The 14091-nt window shown below is 49.2% G+C and overlaps 1 protein-coding gene across 1 annotated transcript in view; it reads right to left on the bottom strand.

Annotated features, from left to right (window-relative positions):
* Window positions 1-12707, bottom strand: part of GPR139 (G protein-coupled receptor 139) — a 40194-nt gene extending 27487 nt beyond the window's left edge. The window contains exon 1 of the mRNA XM_032606589.1: window positions 12584-12707. Within this exon, the coding sequence (XP_032462480.1) occupies window positions 12584-12707 (124 nt within the window). The remainder of the gene's footprint in view (window positions 1-12583) is intronic.
* Window positions 12708-14091: the final 1384 nt, after the last annotated feature.

The following is a 14091-nucleotide window of genomic DNA, read 5'->3' on the forward strand; positions in this document are numbered from 1 at the left end:
CCCCTCCCGGCTTTCACCTCCTGGTCCCTCTGCCCGCACGCCCTTCCTTCCCCGCTGCCACTCCCGCCTTCTCATCACTCCAATCTCCACTCAGACATCAGCTCTCTGGAGAGCCCTTGCCTGCCCCCCATCACTCTACCATGTCTTCTTATCCCCGTAGCGTGCATCACTAGCTAACATGACTCTGTGGACGCGTGGTTTACTTGCTGACTGCTCGTCCCCCTGCTTTTCCTCCAGTGACAACAAGGGTTCCTGGCACGTGAAAGGGCCTCCACATACATATGCTCAGTGGGAGACTGAGGCTCGAAGGAGGGCAAATTACCTGCTCAAGACCTTACAGCTAGCAAAGTGGAACTTAATTCCTAAACCAATGTTACTTCCCTGATCCCTCTGGCCAGGAGCAGTGGAGTTCTGGAAGGGTCCTTGGTGTGGAGGGCAGACATGTGTAGGAACCGCATTCTGTGAAGGTCAAGAGCGTGGGTCGTGTGATTCCTTTAAGGAACATCCATCCCCACCCTCCTCAAAAACTGGCCCCACTGGCTCGAGTTCCCTCTGCAGTCACTGCTCTGTTCTACCACCTTCCAGGGAAGCTGGTGCTTTTCTTTCAAGAGGCAGATGGTGGTTTTTGTCAGCGGTTCTGTGGAGCTGAACCGTGGGGTGAGGCGAGGAATGCTAAAAGCAAGGGCTGCAGCCAGAACGGAATCGCTGGCCATTCTATGACTTTGATTGTGGAGTGTGTGTCTGTGTGGTATCTGTGTGCGTGTCTCTGTGTGTGTGTGTCTGTCTATATGGCTGTGTGTTTGCGTGTGCGTGTCTGTGTATGCGCACCTCTGTGTATGTGTGTGTGTGTAGAGGCCCTCAGTTGAAGTGATGTGGCTGATAGTTTGCTCTGCACTTAGCTGAAAATGGTAAGAAATGTCTGTGGCAGAAAAGCAATTCCCTGAGCTCTATCGATGGCAAACGATGGGCAAGGAAAGAAGTCGCTGGTGGACCCGTCAGTCCTCACACTGCAGAGCGTGTTGTCCCAACTCAGGGTCAACGTGCGTGGTTTTTATGAAGCTCTGGCTTCCTGTCCCCCTTGGCTCTCATCTCACACCACGTTCTTCCCCCACCTCAGCCACCTTTTGGCCCCCAGACTCGGGTGACCCTTCTGTCCCGCTGTGCGGGCAGCAGCTCCCCTCCTGCCACAGGTGGCTGCACAGCCCGCTCCCGTCGCCTTCATCCTTCCTTCCTTCCCTTCCTCCGCCTCAGTTTTCAGCTGTTCCCTTCGAGGGTCCCCATCCTTGGGCTCCCCATTTGGGCAGGCCCCCATAAAGAGCTCTCCATGTGCCTCTCTCTCCTTCACGATCTTTTCTCAGGTGACTGTTTACATTTATTCGGGTTTCTGATCATGCTGGTCTTCCCCATCTGTGTGTGTGGGTGTGTGTGTGTGTGTGTGTGTGTGTGTGTGTGTGTGTGTGTGTGTGTGTGTGGTGTTGTGTGCACATGCGCACAAAGGCAAGGCAGGGGTCTAGCACAGTGCCTGGTACTTGGCACTGCCGGGCACATGGTCAGATGGATGGATGGACGGATGGGTGGATAAGTGAATCAACGAATGCAGATGCTCTCTGGATTGAAGTCTGTGCTCTCTGGTTTCTCATCTCATCCTTCTTCGTCACGGGGCAAAATGAAAACATACCTTTGGGTTAAAAGCCCTAGCTTCCCCTCAGTGTACTTCAGCTGGTCACGCCTTTCCTCAAGAGAAGCCCCAGTCATTCTGCTTCCACTTGATAGGAAGACCAAGCTCCTGGATCGTCCGTACAGAGAAGTTCCCTCCCTTTGAAGCCCACCGGGGCCCAGGGTAGCCACTTCCTCCCCACACCCTGACCCTACCTTCCTTGCGTTTCCCTTGATGGGAGTAGAGATGGCAGGATTATCCCCCCTGCAATGGCCAAAGCTCACTTGATTTGGAATCTGGAAGGTTTGGGGTCAAGGTCACCCCTAATTAGCTCTGAAACCTTGGGGGAACTTTCTTGCCCTCTCTGGGCCTCAGTTTTTTCATCAAGAGCATTGTACTAGATCAGTGTTCCCCAGATTTTAGTAACTGGCCCACCAGTGCTGTGACTTTTGCCATGTACCTATGTCCCTTGTACTGTTACTTAACATCTTGTTTTAAAGTGGCTTGCCATTTTTTTCTTGAATTTATATTTTATATAATACTACTCTCCAATATAAATGTAATATGAACTACATATGCACTTTCAATTTTATAGCAGCCTCATTTAAAACAATAAGAAACAGGTGAAATAATTTTTTTTTTTTTTTTTGTGGTACGCAGGCCTCTCACTGTTGTGGCCTCTCCCGTTGCGGAGCACAGGCTCAAGACGCACAGGCCCAGCGGCCATGGCTCACAGGCCCAGCCGCTCCGCGGCATGTAGGATCTTCCCAGACCGGGGCACGAACCCAGGTCCCCTGCATCGGCAGGCGGATTCTTAACCACTGCGCCACCAGGGAAGCCCTAGGTGACATTAATTTTATTTATTTTTTGTTGTGGTGCGTGGGCATCTCTCTAGTTGTGTCATGTGGGTTTTTCTCTCTCTAGTTGTGGCACGCAGGCTCCAGAGTGTGTGGGCTGTGTAATTTGCAGCACGCAGGCTCTCTAGTTGAGGTGCAAGGGCTCAATAGTTGTGGTGCACGGGCTCAGTAGTTGTGGTTGCCCCACGGCACGTGGGATCTTAGTTCCCCAACCAGGGATTGAACCCACGTCGCCTGCATTGGAAGGCAGATTCTTTACCACTGGACCACCAGGGAAGTTCCGACATTAATTTTAACAATATATTTTATTTAACCATGTTCATCCAAAAATGTAACACTATAAATTACCCAGATATTTAACTTTTTCTCATACTAAATGTCCAAAGTCTGCTGTGTATTTTACACTTCCAGCAGATCTCTCTATGGATGCTAAATTTTCACTGGAAATCCTTGATCTCTGTTTAGATGTCATTAAATGTACAGTTGAAAGAACAGACTCACATACTCAACTTGTTCCAAGCACAAAGTTATTTTCTAATAAGTGAGTCAAGTATCAGATTTTAATTGTAAATTAATTAAAATGAAATGAAATAAAAAACTCAGTTCTGCAGGTTGTACTGCAGGACTTCCCTGGTGGCGCAGTGGTTAAGAATCCGCCTGCCAGTGCGGGGGACACAGGTTCGAGCCCTGGTCTGGGAAGATCCCACATGTTGCAGAGCAACTAAGCCCGTGTGCCGCAACTACTGAGCCTGTGCTCTAGAGCCCACGAGCCACAACTACTGAAGCCCGCATGCCACAACTGCTGAAGGCCACACACCTAGAGCCTGTGCTCTGCAACAAAAGAAGCCACTGCAATGAGAAGCCCGCGCACCGCAACGAAGAGTAGCCCCCGCTCACCGCAACTAGAGAAGGCCCGCGTGCGGTAACAAAGAACAAATGCAGCCGAAAATAAATAAATAGATAAAAAAATAATTTTAAAAATAAATAAATAAATAAATGTCAAGTGCTTAACAGCCACATGTGGCTGGTGGTGACTACAGTGGACAGCATGGACATATGACAATCGTGGATAACAAACCCACCTCCCTGTTGTAAACAGAAGGTAGCCTTAAAAATAAATACAATGACAATACAAGAGTGACATTAAATTCTAGCTAGATACTGCTGCCTGCTGAGGTGCCGAGCCCTAGGTCTGCTCTGTGTCTGTTAAAAAGGGAGATTTAGCACATATGTAAAGGTGTTAAAAACACACTGGCACCTAGCTGAGACTCTCCTTTTGATGGAATCAAAAGGATTAAGAAAACTGAAAAGGAATTTAATGCCGCAGCCTTGTACCACCTAAAATAATCCTGCATAAAACATCAACGGACCACCCAAATCTAGATGATCACTCTGCACTCTGAAATTCTGTAGCCTTTTGCTCCTTTACTCTTATCACTTTGCTTCCTCTTCAGAGACCACTAGCATGTGATCTTGCAAAAAGTGAACTAAGCGAGACTTGGAAAAACTACGTTCTGGTTCAGACTCTGTCATTGCCAGCTCTGTGACTCTGGGTGAGGTCTCAGTTTCCTCATTTTGTGAAACAGAAGTGTTTGGGCTCACCAAATACCAGCAGCCATGGAGTGGCGGGCTCTGGGCCCTGGCTAGCCGCGAACTGTCTCATTTTGTCCACAGCATAAGCCCTGTGAGAAAGGCACTGTTCCACTCCTTCTGCAGGCGGAAATGTGGAGGCTCAGACAGATTTGAGCAACCTGCCAGAGCCCCACCAATAGAAGCCACAAAGTTAGAACCTGAATCCAGGTGTGAGGACCACTGAGCCCACGCTGTCAGGTTCTCAGGGCAACTCCCATCCCCCCAAATTGTAGGTTTGTGTTTCAAAACATAATCAACATGAAATGTGCGGTATTTCTTGGAGCTTTTCCTTCCAGCTTATGCCACGTCCCTGGTTTCCTGAGTCGGCAGGCTTTTCTGATTTATCCACATTTTCTTTGGGTCTCCATCTCCGTTATTTCTTGCTCCTCCTTTTAGCTTCTTGCTTTTATTCTCCACTCCCTGTTACCCCCTTGGTGTTTCTGGGTGCTTCTGGAAGATGTCCCCACTCTGGAGTTTGAGAACTGGCAGCCTGGTGGGCCGTATCAAGCCTGCAGACATGTCTGATTTGGCTCAGGTGATGCTGGCTCACATAGTGTTTTTAAAATTTGTGAGTTAGTTGCCAACATTTAAACACTGGTACATTTCAAATAAAAATCTGGATTTCTAGAGTTTTGGGAACAATTTGGCAACACTGGACCGTTGGCTGGAAAGCTGAGTGGTGGCAGCACTTTCTAACTCCCCCAGGTCCCCCTCCTCCCTATTGTCTATCACCCCCACCTCTCAACCCAGCCTGACCGTCAGTTGTCAGCTGTCATTACACGTGTGCTGCCATTTTCTTATAATAAAGCTGGACAGCGGTACTGAATATTGCTCTGTCATTTTCTAGCTATGTGACCTTGGGTAAGTGTCTCAATGTTCTCATCTGGAAAATGGGCATAATATTTATCCATGCCTCAAAGGGTTGTGGTGAGAATTAAATAAGCTAACGTATGTGAAGTGCTTTGAAGAATCTCTAGCACATAATGAGTGCTACATAAGTGCTAGCAATTATTAAGAGGAAAGGGCAGTGTTTTTGGTACCTACGTCTCTATCATTGAGAGCCACGTATTTTCGGAAAAACAGCAAGGAAGCACAATTCTATGGATAAGTGAAGCAGTTCTTAAAACTGGCCCATTTTGTTCATTTATACTCTCTGACTGCCCCATGCAGGTATCTGAATTCAAGACACCTGCCCTCCCCAACCCCTAGCATTGCAGGGCTGCTTCCCCTATGAACATCGTCCACGGATTTCAGATCTACATGGAGGTTCAGTGGCAGGATCTGCGTTCCCCTCCCTGCTCCACTTCTGTTCGCGATCCCGGCTGCAGCATACAGGGTGATCTTGCTGGTGGTACTTGTCATTCTCTGCACTAGCTTTAGCTGAAGACCATTTCGTGTTCCGAACTGATATTATGTCTGGAGGTTTCACTGAACCACAGGCAGCTCTCTTAGGGGTACAAATTCCCTAGGCTTATGATGGCACTGATTGCTTAATCCACTGGATCATTCTCTCCTAGTTTGCCAGGACATGGAGCTTCATATCTGGTGGGTACACTTGGAGTGGAATTGTGCATTTATGGAAAAGACCTATGTATAAAGCAGTGTGTGGCTTCAGGGCTTGAACACATTGACATGTTAGGCAATGCAAACAACGTGAACTACTATTTGTTGAGCTTCTACAATGTGCGAGGGACTATGAGAAACCTTTGTGCACTTCCCTGGTGGCGCAGTGGTTAAGAATCTGCCTGCCAATGCAGCAGACACGGGTTTGAGCCCTGGTCCAGGAAGATCCCACATGCCGCGGAGCAACTAAGCCCGTGTGCCACGGCTACTGAGCCTGTGCTCTAGAGCCTGTGAGCCACAACAACTGAGCCCACGTGCCACAACTACTGAAGCTCGCACGCCTAGACCCTGTGCTCCTCAATAAAAAAAGCCACTGCAATGAGAAGCCCGCACACAGCAACAAAGACCCAACACAGCCAAAAATAAATAAATAAAAATTAAACAAAAACAAAAGAAGCCTTTGCATGTTTTATTTCAAATTGCCACAAAACAATGCAGGGCACAGAAGCTTAATAACATTTATTGAACTCGTAGTCAGAGACAAGGATTACAAAGCTACTGTTCTGAACCCCAACCCAAGGCCAGCCCAGGCAGCCTCCAGCATAGATACTTCATTGGTCTGTACTTATGTCCCATCTACGGGCCATATCTCCAACTGAGTAACACAAGCAGAGCCCAGCTTTCCTGGGCCTTTGACAGACCCATCAAGAATGACTTGTCCAATGTCTCACAGTGACTTATTACCAGAACCAATCCTGGAATTCAGGATTCCTCATGTAGTAGTCTTTCTCCCACTGTTATAACAAGGATCCTAAGGCCAAATGCGCATTAAGAGGGGCCAGACAGGTTTTAGAGGAGAATTAGGTGCACCATGTAGGGAATGTTTCGAACTGGGGTGCATGTGTGCTTTTAAGGGGGCAACCACTAAATTATGGTACAAATATACAATAGAATACCATGCAGCTTCATTAAAGAATGAAAAAAGCATTATATATACTGTTCTGGGTGATATATTAAGCGAAAAAACAGCAAGATATAGGATGGTGTGAATAATGTGCTCATTTTGGAGAGAGTAAAAAAAAGGGAGAGTTGAAATCCTCTATTCATATTTGCTTGTATATATACTTAAAAACTCTGAAAGAATAAATAGGAAACTAAGATACTAATGCAGTGGTTACTTGTGTGGTGGTGGTGATGATGGGGTGGATTTGGGAACTGGTGAGCAGGGGAAAGGAATGGGAGGGAGACTTCGCAATGTGTGCCTTTTTTATACTTTTAGGTTTTCAAATAATATGAATGTTATTACCTTTTTAATGTGTGTGTATGTCCACACACACACACACACACACACACACACACACACACACACAGCTGCATAGGAAAAGCAGCCTATTACTCAGCTCTAGTCAATTGCTACTTTCTGGCAACATGAGCTTAATGTTTTCAGTTCTGATTTTTTTTTTTTTTTTTTTTTACGGTACACGGGCCTCTCACTGTCGTGGCCTCTCCCATTGCAGAGCACAGGCTCCGGACGCGCAGGCTCAGCGGCCATGACTCACGGGCCCAGCCGCTCCGCGGCATGTGGGATCTTCCCGGACTGGGGCACGAACCCGCGTCCCCTGCATCGGCAGGCGGACTCTCAACCACTGCGCCACCAGGGAAGCCCTCAGTTCTGATTTTTTAAGGGAACCTGGAAAGCTATTTTTTTTAAATCCCAGTGTTTAATTTCAAATTGTTCATTGTTAATATGTACAAATACAATAGAATTTTTGCATATTAACAGTGTGCAAACATGCTGAACTCAGTTTGTTTGTAGGAACTTTTATTGTGGAGTCTTTGTGATTTTCTATGAAGGTAATTATATCATCTGTGAATAGAAAAAATTTAATTTCTTCCTTCCTGTATACCTGGGTTTTTTCCTTTTTCTTGCCGTATTGCACTGGCTAAAACTTCCAGTATGATGCTGAATAGGAGTGATGAGAACATCCTTGCCTTGTTTCAGATCTTGAGGGGAAAGCATTCCAACTTTCATCATTAAATGTGATGCTAGCTGTAGATTATTTATAGATGTCCTTTATCAGGTTAAAGAAGTTCTCTGCCTGTTCCTAGTTTGATAAGGTTTCATCAAATGGATGGATGTTGAATTCTGTCAAATATTTTTCTGCATCTGTTAAAATGATTATATGGATTTTCCTTTTTAGTTAATATGGTGAATCACATTGTTACTATGGTGAATGATTTTTAAATGTTGAACTAGCCTTGCATTCCTGGGATAAACCCAATTTGGTCTTACATATTATCCTTTTTATATATTGCTGGATTAGATTTGCTAATATTTTGTTGAGGATTTTTATGACTATGTTCATGAGGACTAACTATTGGTTGGTAGTTTTCTTGTAATGTCTTTTTTTTTTTTTTTTTTTTTGCGGTACGCAGGCCTCTCGCTGTTGTGGCCTCTCCCGTTGCGGAGCACAGGCTCCGGACGCGCAGCCTTAGCGGCCATGGCTCACGGGCCCAGCCGCTCCGCGGCATGTGGGATCTTCCCGGACCGGGGCACGAACCTGTGACCCCTGCATCGGCAGGCGGACTCTCAACCACTGCGCCACCAGGGAAGCCCTCTTATAATGTCTTTGTCTGGTTTTGATATTAGGGTAAAGCTGATGTCATAAAGCAAGTAGGGAATTTTCCCTTGATTTCCCTAATTTTTAAATGGTGAAAAAATGACTTACAGAGTGCTTCCTGTGTGCCAGGCATTGTGTTACGTGCTTAACTTATTTAATACTTACAGAAACTCTATGAAGTATGTACCATTATTATCATCATCCCCACTTTAAAGGTGGGGTAACTGAGGCACAGAGGAGTTAAAGCCACTTGCCTAAAGTCACACAGCTTATAAGTAGTAAAGCCAAGACTCAAACTCCAGAAGTCCAGCTCCAGACTTTGTACTCTTAATCTGTTTACTACGTTTTCTCTAAAGATTTTACAGGCAAAAGAGAACACATCTGGAGGGCTCAGCCCAGCTTAGCAGCCACCATTCTTCCACCTGTGGTTAACAACAACAGTAACTAGCACATGTCAAAGCACTTACTACCTGCCAGGCTACAGACTCATCATCTCCTTTCATCTTGCACCAGCCCTCAGAGGCAGGCAGGCAGTTGTAGAAACGCTCCCTTCTGCTGGGTGGCATGCAGTTTCGGGCTTCATCTTCTTCACTTTGTCTCCCTTAACATCCATTGTGCCTTTTAGAAGGTAAAATTTTAAAAATGTCTTTCAAATCTCAGTTTAATTTTCCACTACTCCTTCCTTATCAGGGGGGCTCAGCCGTCCTCCCTCCCACTCTCTTCCCCCAGGCATTCAGGCTCATCTTTTCCTCTGGCACTGCCTTTTGCTTTGCACTGTCTTGTCCCAGCTGTGGCCCAATCAGTGTCCCCAACTCTACTTTGTTGGCTTAGTGTATGTGTTTTGAAAAGTTGGAAACGTTTTGCTTATTTAAAATGGAGGAGGAAAGAGATGGAGTTTTAGGAACAGCTGGGACACCAATTTTCTCCAGTGAGCCCACAGCACGAAGAACTGAAGTTAGTTAAAAGAACTAGTAGTAACGAAGGCAGTAATGAAGGCACTGGATGCAATGGAAAGATGTTTGCACGCTGGCTGGACTGTGTGACCGTAGATGAGACCTCCACTTCTCTGAATCTCAGTTTGCTCTTCTGTAAAATGCATTCAGGGCACGTACAGGTCACAGGGATGTGGTGGGGATCCACTGCAATAATATAAGCATTTAATACAGGGAAAGATCCAGTGTGGTCCACAGTCCAGGCCCTGTGCTAAGCCATTTTAACATAGGTTATCTTATTTAATATACACTGCCTGTGCGCTACCGTTACCACCATTTTATAGGTAGGGAAGATTGTGGTACAGAGAATAAGAATTCTTAAGTGGCAGAGCTTTGCCTATACTTCACATTAGAACCCTCTGGATCCCACACCAGACCAGTTAAATTGGACTGTCTGGGGTAATTTCTAGAGGCAGGGGATTGGACCACATGGCCTTTCCCAAGCTCTTCCTTTCAATCTAGAGGCTGAAAGTGCTAAGAAACAGCCCGGCTTTCCCCTAGTTACTAGCTCCCCTGTTGCCAAACAGCCATTCCCCATCGCTCTTTCACTCTCCAACCACCATGGCGAGAATTTGGAATTGGGGTGAGTCCACTGCCAGGAAAAGTGACTCAATTAAAATCTCAGTTTTCAACAATATTACCAAGCCCTGTGGTCTGTTACTTCACACCCAGCATAGCTGAGCCTCCCAGTCGGAGGCCAGGTAGAAAGCGTTTGCGAATTGCTGGGGCTAGGGGCAGGGCAGGGAATACTGTAGTGAGCTCAGACAGAGAAGCACCGCACTGCGCTGAGTGCTCTTCTCAGCGTGCTTCCCAGTCCCTTCTCTGGCTCAGGCAGGGCTGAGCAACCCCCCTCCTCCTTATAACCAAGGCAGCTTCGTGATAACCACAACTGCAGCAGCACAGCAGCAATCAATGTGTGGTGTGTCAGGCACTGAGCTGTGGGCTTCACTTGCACCCTCGCCTCCATCCACATCTTTCCTTCTCACCACAATTTCAGGGGTAGGTACTCGCATAATGCCCATTTTACAGATGTGGAAACTGAGGCACAGAGACATGAAAGGTTCACAGATTAATACCCAGCTCTGCTTCATTCTACAGTCTGCATTCTTAGTCACTAGGACATACCTGTCTGCCCTTACGGTTTCGAGAGAATGACTTAAGGATTTCACTTTTGAACCACCTTGCCAGCCATTAACAGAGCCCATGATCTTCCTGCAAGCCTGGCTTCTCTAATCGATTTTCTCCAGAATGTTTGGTCCTTCTGCATCCATCACAAGCTCCACGTATGAGCTCCTTGACCTTAGAGACTGCATCTTAGGGGTCTCTGAGTCCCTTTTTTTACACGTCCTTAGCCCTTGGCACACAGTAGGTGGTCATAACTCTGAATGTATGAACACATCAATGCCCTTCAAGTTCTAATCACAGTCCCCCACTCTTTTAAGTCTCTAGGCCCTGAGCTCAGCCTTGAAGAGCATGTACCTGGCATATAATAGGTGCCAATGTCAATGGGTCAGGAAGCTCCTAGCTGGCATAGGAGTTAAGCCGTAAAGGTGTGTGGTACCTTGACTCCCACCTTGAGGTGCTTGAAGGTCTGAGCTTTCCCTCATTCTCCCCATCCTCATTTCCCTGCTCTGGACCCTTAGAGCCTCTCCTCGTCTTTATGGTTCTGTCCCTTAAGGGGTTTCCAGAAGAAAAGCCTGAGAGAGTAGTTACTATTGAGTCCAAAGAGGAGATGGAGGGGTGAAGGGTAGGAGTCAGAAAGGGGCCCTGTCACATCTCCGGTTCAACAAATAACCAACCTTCTCAAGAACACTCCCCAAAGGAGAGCTCTGGAGAGGCTCAGGGGGGCCAACATGGGGAGGTGGGAACTGGGCCGAAATCAATTCCAGCTCTAGGTAATTACAGGACACATGCCACCACCCCAGCAGGGGGAACCAGGCTAGCCTCTCTGCGAGGGCAGCCAGAGCGATTAGTTAGTGATAAAATTCCCATCACTCACTGGGGGAGAGGCTCAGCCTTAGCAAACTTGTGGTTTCTCGAACCTGCCAAATTTGGGAGGGAGGATTTATTTAAACAACCTTAGCAGGGTCCATGACTACCAAGATGAATGTCTTGGAAAGGAAATCTCACAAGGCTCTCAGAAATCCAGCTCCCAAGTTCCCAGGATCCCAGGATGCTAAAGACAGTGGGGTTGATGATGCTACGATTCTAGGCTTTACATAGATTGGATTTTTTTTTTTCATTTCTTTCTGTCCCTCTCTCCCATCTGCATGGAAGTGACCTTTAGGAATCTTTCTGCCACAGAGACTGTCTCAGGGACTAGCTGGAAGAAAGGTCCCTCTCAAGCTGGAGCCTCAGGAAGCCCGCCCCCGCCTCAGGCGACCATGGCAAGCACCAACTCCCCCCTCCCCCCTCAGTAAGCCCCCTCCCAACAGCTCAGCTCTCTTCAGGAACTCAGGACAAGTCTCAGCTATACTTTGGACAGGAGGCTAGGATGTGGGACCAGCCAGACATGTGCAGCAGCTCTGAGCTGCCTAGGGTGGGTGGACCAGGAGGCAAAGCCCAGGGGTGAGGCATGTCCTCAAGGAGACTGTGACCCCCTGAGGTGGCGGCCTCGGCAGCCCGCGTGTACCTCTGCACCCTTGCCCTGTGTCCAGGGCATGGCTCCGGAGCCGCCCCGACTCTTTCTAGCCGGCCTGGAGACGCGTTCCTCAGGGTGGCAGCGGGGGCTCATCCCTCGCTCCATCCCAGCGCCCCCCGGGGGCCAGAGAGTGCCCAGGATCAGGGGTTCCAGCTTCATCTCGGGTCAGGCGGCGACATGCCGCGGGGCAGAGGGGCAGAGGTGCCCCTAGTCTGGAGGCGACGGGAGAGGGGAGGCCCCCGCGAAACAATCTGTCCGGACTTGCAGTCGGGTCACACACACAGCCCGCTCTGGACCCCCTCACGGGCGCCGACCGCTTCAGTCGCGCACACAAATACACACAGACACGCTCGAATCCCGCGCACTCACACCGACCCCACTCACACCCTGCCCATCGCCTGCCGCGTACACTCGTGAGACGCACACACGCACGGTCCCCGCCAGGCCACCGCAACTTCCTTTCCCCCAGCCTGGAAATGTCCGCAGTTGCCCTTAAGGCGTAAACTTTTTCAGAGGGGGGCGTCAGGGATCGCTCCGAGTGGCTAGGCCTGGGGGTCCCGGGCAGGGTCACCCCGCACTCGGGGCTCCCGTCTTCCCTCCCTGTCCCCCACGCCCCTCACCTGGTAAACCGAGGCACAACAAGAGGCTGTAGTAGACCACGGGCACGAAGCCCAAGCCGCAGGCCCAGCCGGGGGACCAGGACAGCGAGCTGTTGGCTACGAGGTGGGCGTGCGTGTGCTCCATGAGCGCGCCCCTCGCTCGCCTCAGCTCTGCGCCCGGCCTGCCAGCCCTGCTCTGGACGCCGGCTCGGTGGTGGCTGCCGCCGAGGCAGCAGCTGGAGCAGCAGCGCCTCTCCCTGCAGGACTTGCTTCTACCCTCGGCCGTGGTCCCCTCTGCTCCCTCCGCACCTGCTCGCCTGGAGTCCCGGCTCAGCCCTCCCGCAGGGCGCAGGGCGCAGGGCGCAGGGACTCGGGAGGGGCTCCCGGAGCCCGGTTGTGCACCTCCCACCTCCGACCCTCTAGGCTCCCGCCTCGGAGCCGGGGGGCTGGGACGCCGCTCCCCGCAGCCAATCAGCAATGCCTGGACGCGATGGAGGTGGAGGGGGGAGATGCTTGGGAGGAGGGGGTCCCAGCTGCCTCTCTCGGCTTCGGTTTCTGGATTAGAGATGGAGTTAGACCTGGGAACACCAGAGGAAGTCTGGGTGGGAACAGACTACCCTCATCTCCCCCCACCGCATGGGAGGGGCGTGGTGTGGGTGGGACCTGCTTCTCCCGCAAAGGCTCCGTACTCCTCCAGCGTGTCCTCAGTTTGCCTTTCTCAACCTTCCCCCCAGCCACTTCTTTTCCCCCCAAGCGCCCGCGCCCCACCCCCTGCCAGGGCTTCGAGTCCATCTCCATATTGAGGATTCTCCACCCAGGGCAGGGGGTGGGAAGAGGAGGCTGTAGGAGCGAAGATGCTCTAGGGTTGTCCGTTCTCCTGGACCAGAGGAGCTGAGCTTAGAACTACCATATGACCCAGCAATCCCACTACTGGGCATATACCCTGAGAAAGCTGTAATTCAAGAAATCATGTTCATTGCAATGTTCATTGCAGCACTATTTACAATAGCCAGGACATGGAAGCAACCTAAGTGTCCACCCACAGATAAATAGATAAAGAAGACGTGGCACATATATACAATGGAGTATTACTCAGCCATAAAAAGAAACGAAATTGAGTTATTTGTGGTGAAGTGGATGGACCAGAGTCTGTCATACAGAGTGAAGTAGGTCAGAAAGAGAAAAACAAATACCATATGCTAACGCACATATATGGAATCTAAAAAAAAAAAAAAAAAAGGTTCTGATGAACCTAGGGGCAGGAGGAGTAAAGATGCAGACGTAGAGAATGGACTTGAGGACACAGGGAGGGGGAAAGGTAAGCTGGGACGAAGTGAGAGAGTGGCATGGACATATATACACTACCGAATATAAAAGAGATAGCTAGTGGGAAGCAGCTGCATAGCACAGGGAGATCAGCACGGTGCTTTGTGTCCACCTAGAGAGGTGGGTTAGGGAGGGTGGGAGGGAGACACAAGAGGGAGGGGATATGGGGATATATGTATATGTATAGCTGATTCAGTTTGTTA

The sequence above is a fragment of the Phocoena sinus genome, chromosome 15 (assembly GCF_008692025.1).
Source record: "Phocoena sinus isolate mPhoSin1 chromosome 15, mPhoSin1.pri, whole genome shotgun sequence".
NCBI lineage: Eukaryota > Metazoa > Chordata > Mammalia > Artiodactyla > Phocoenidae > Phocoena > Phocoena sinus.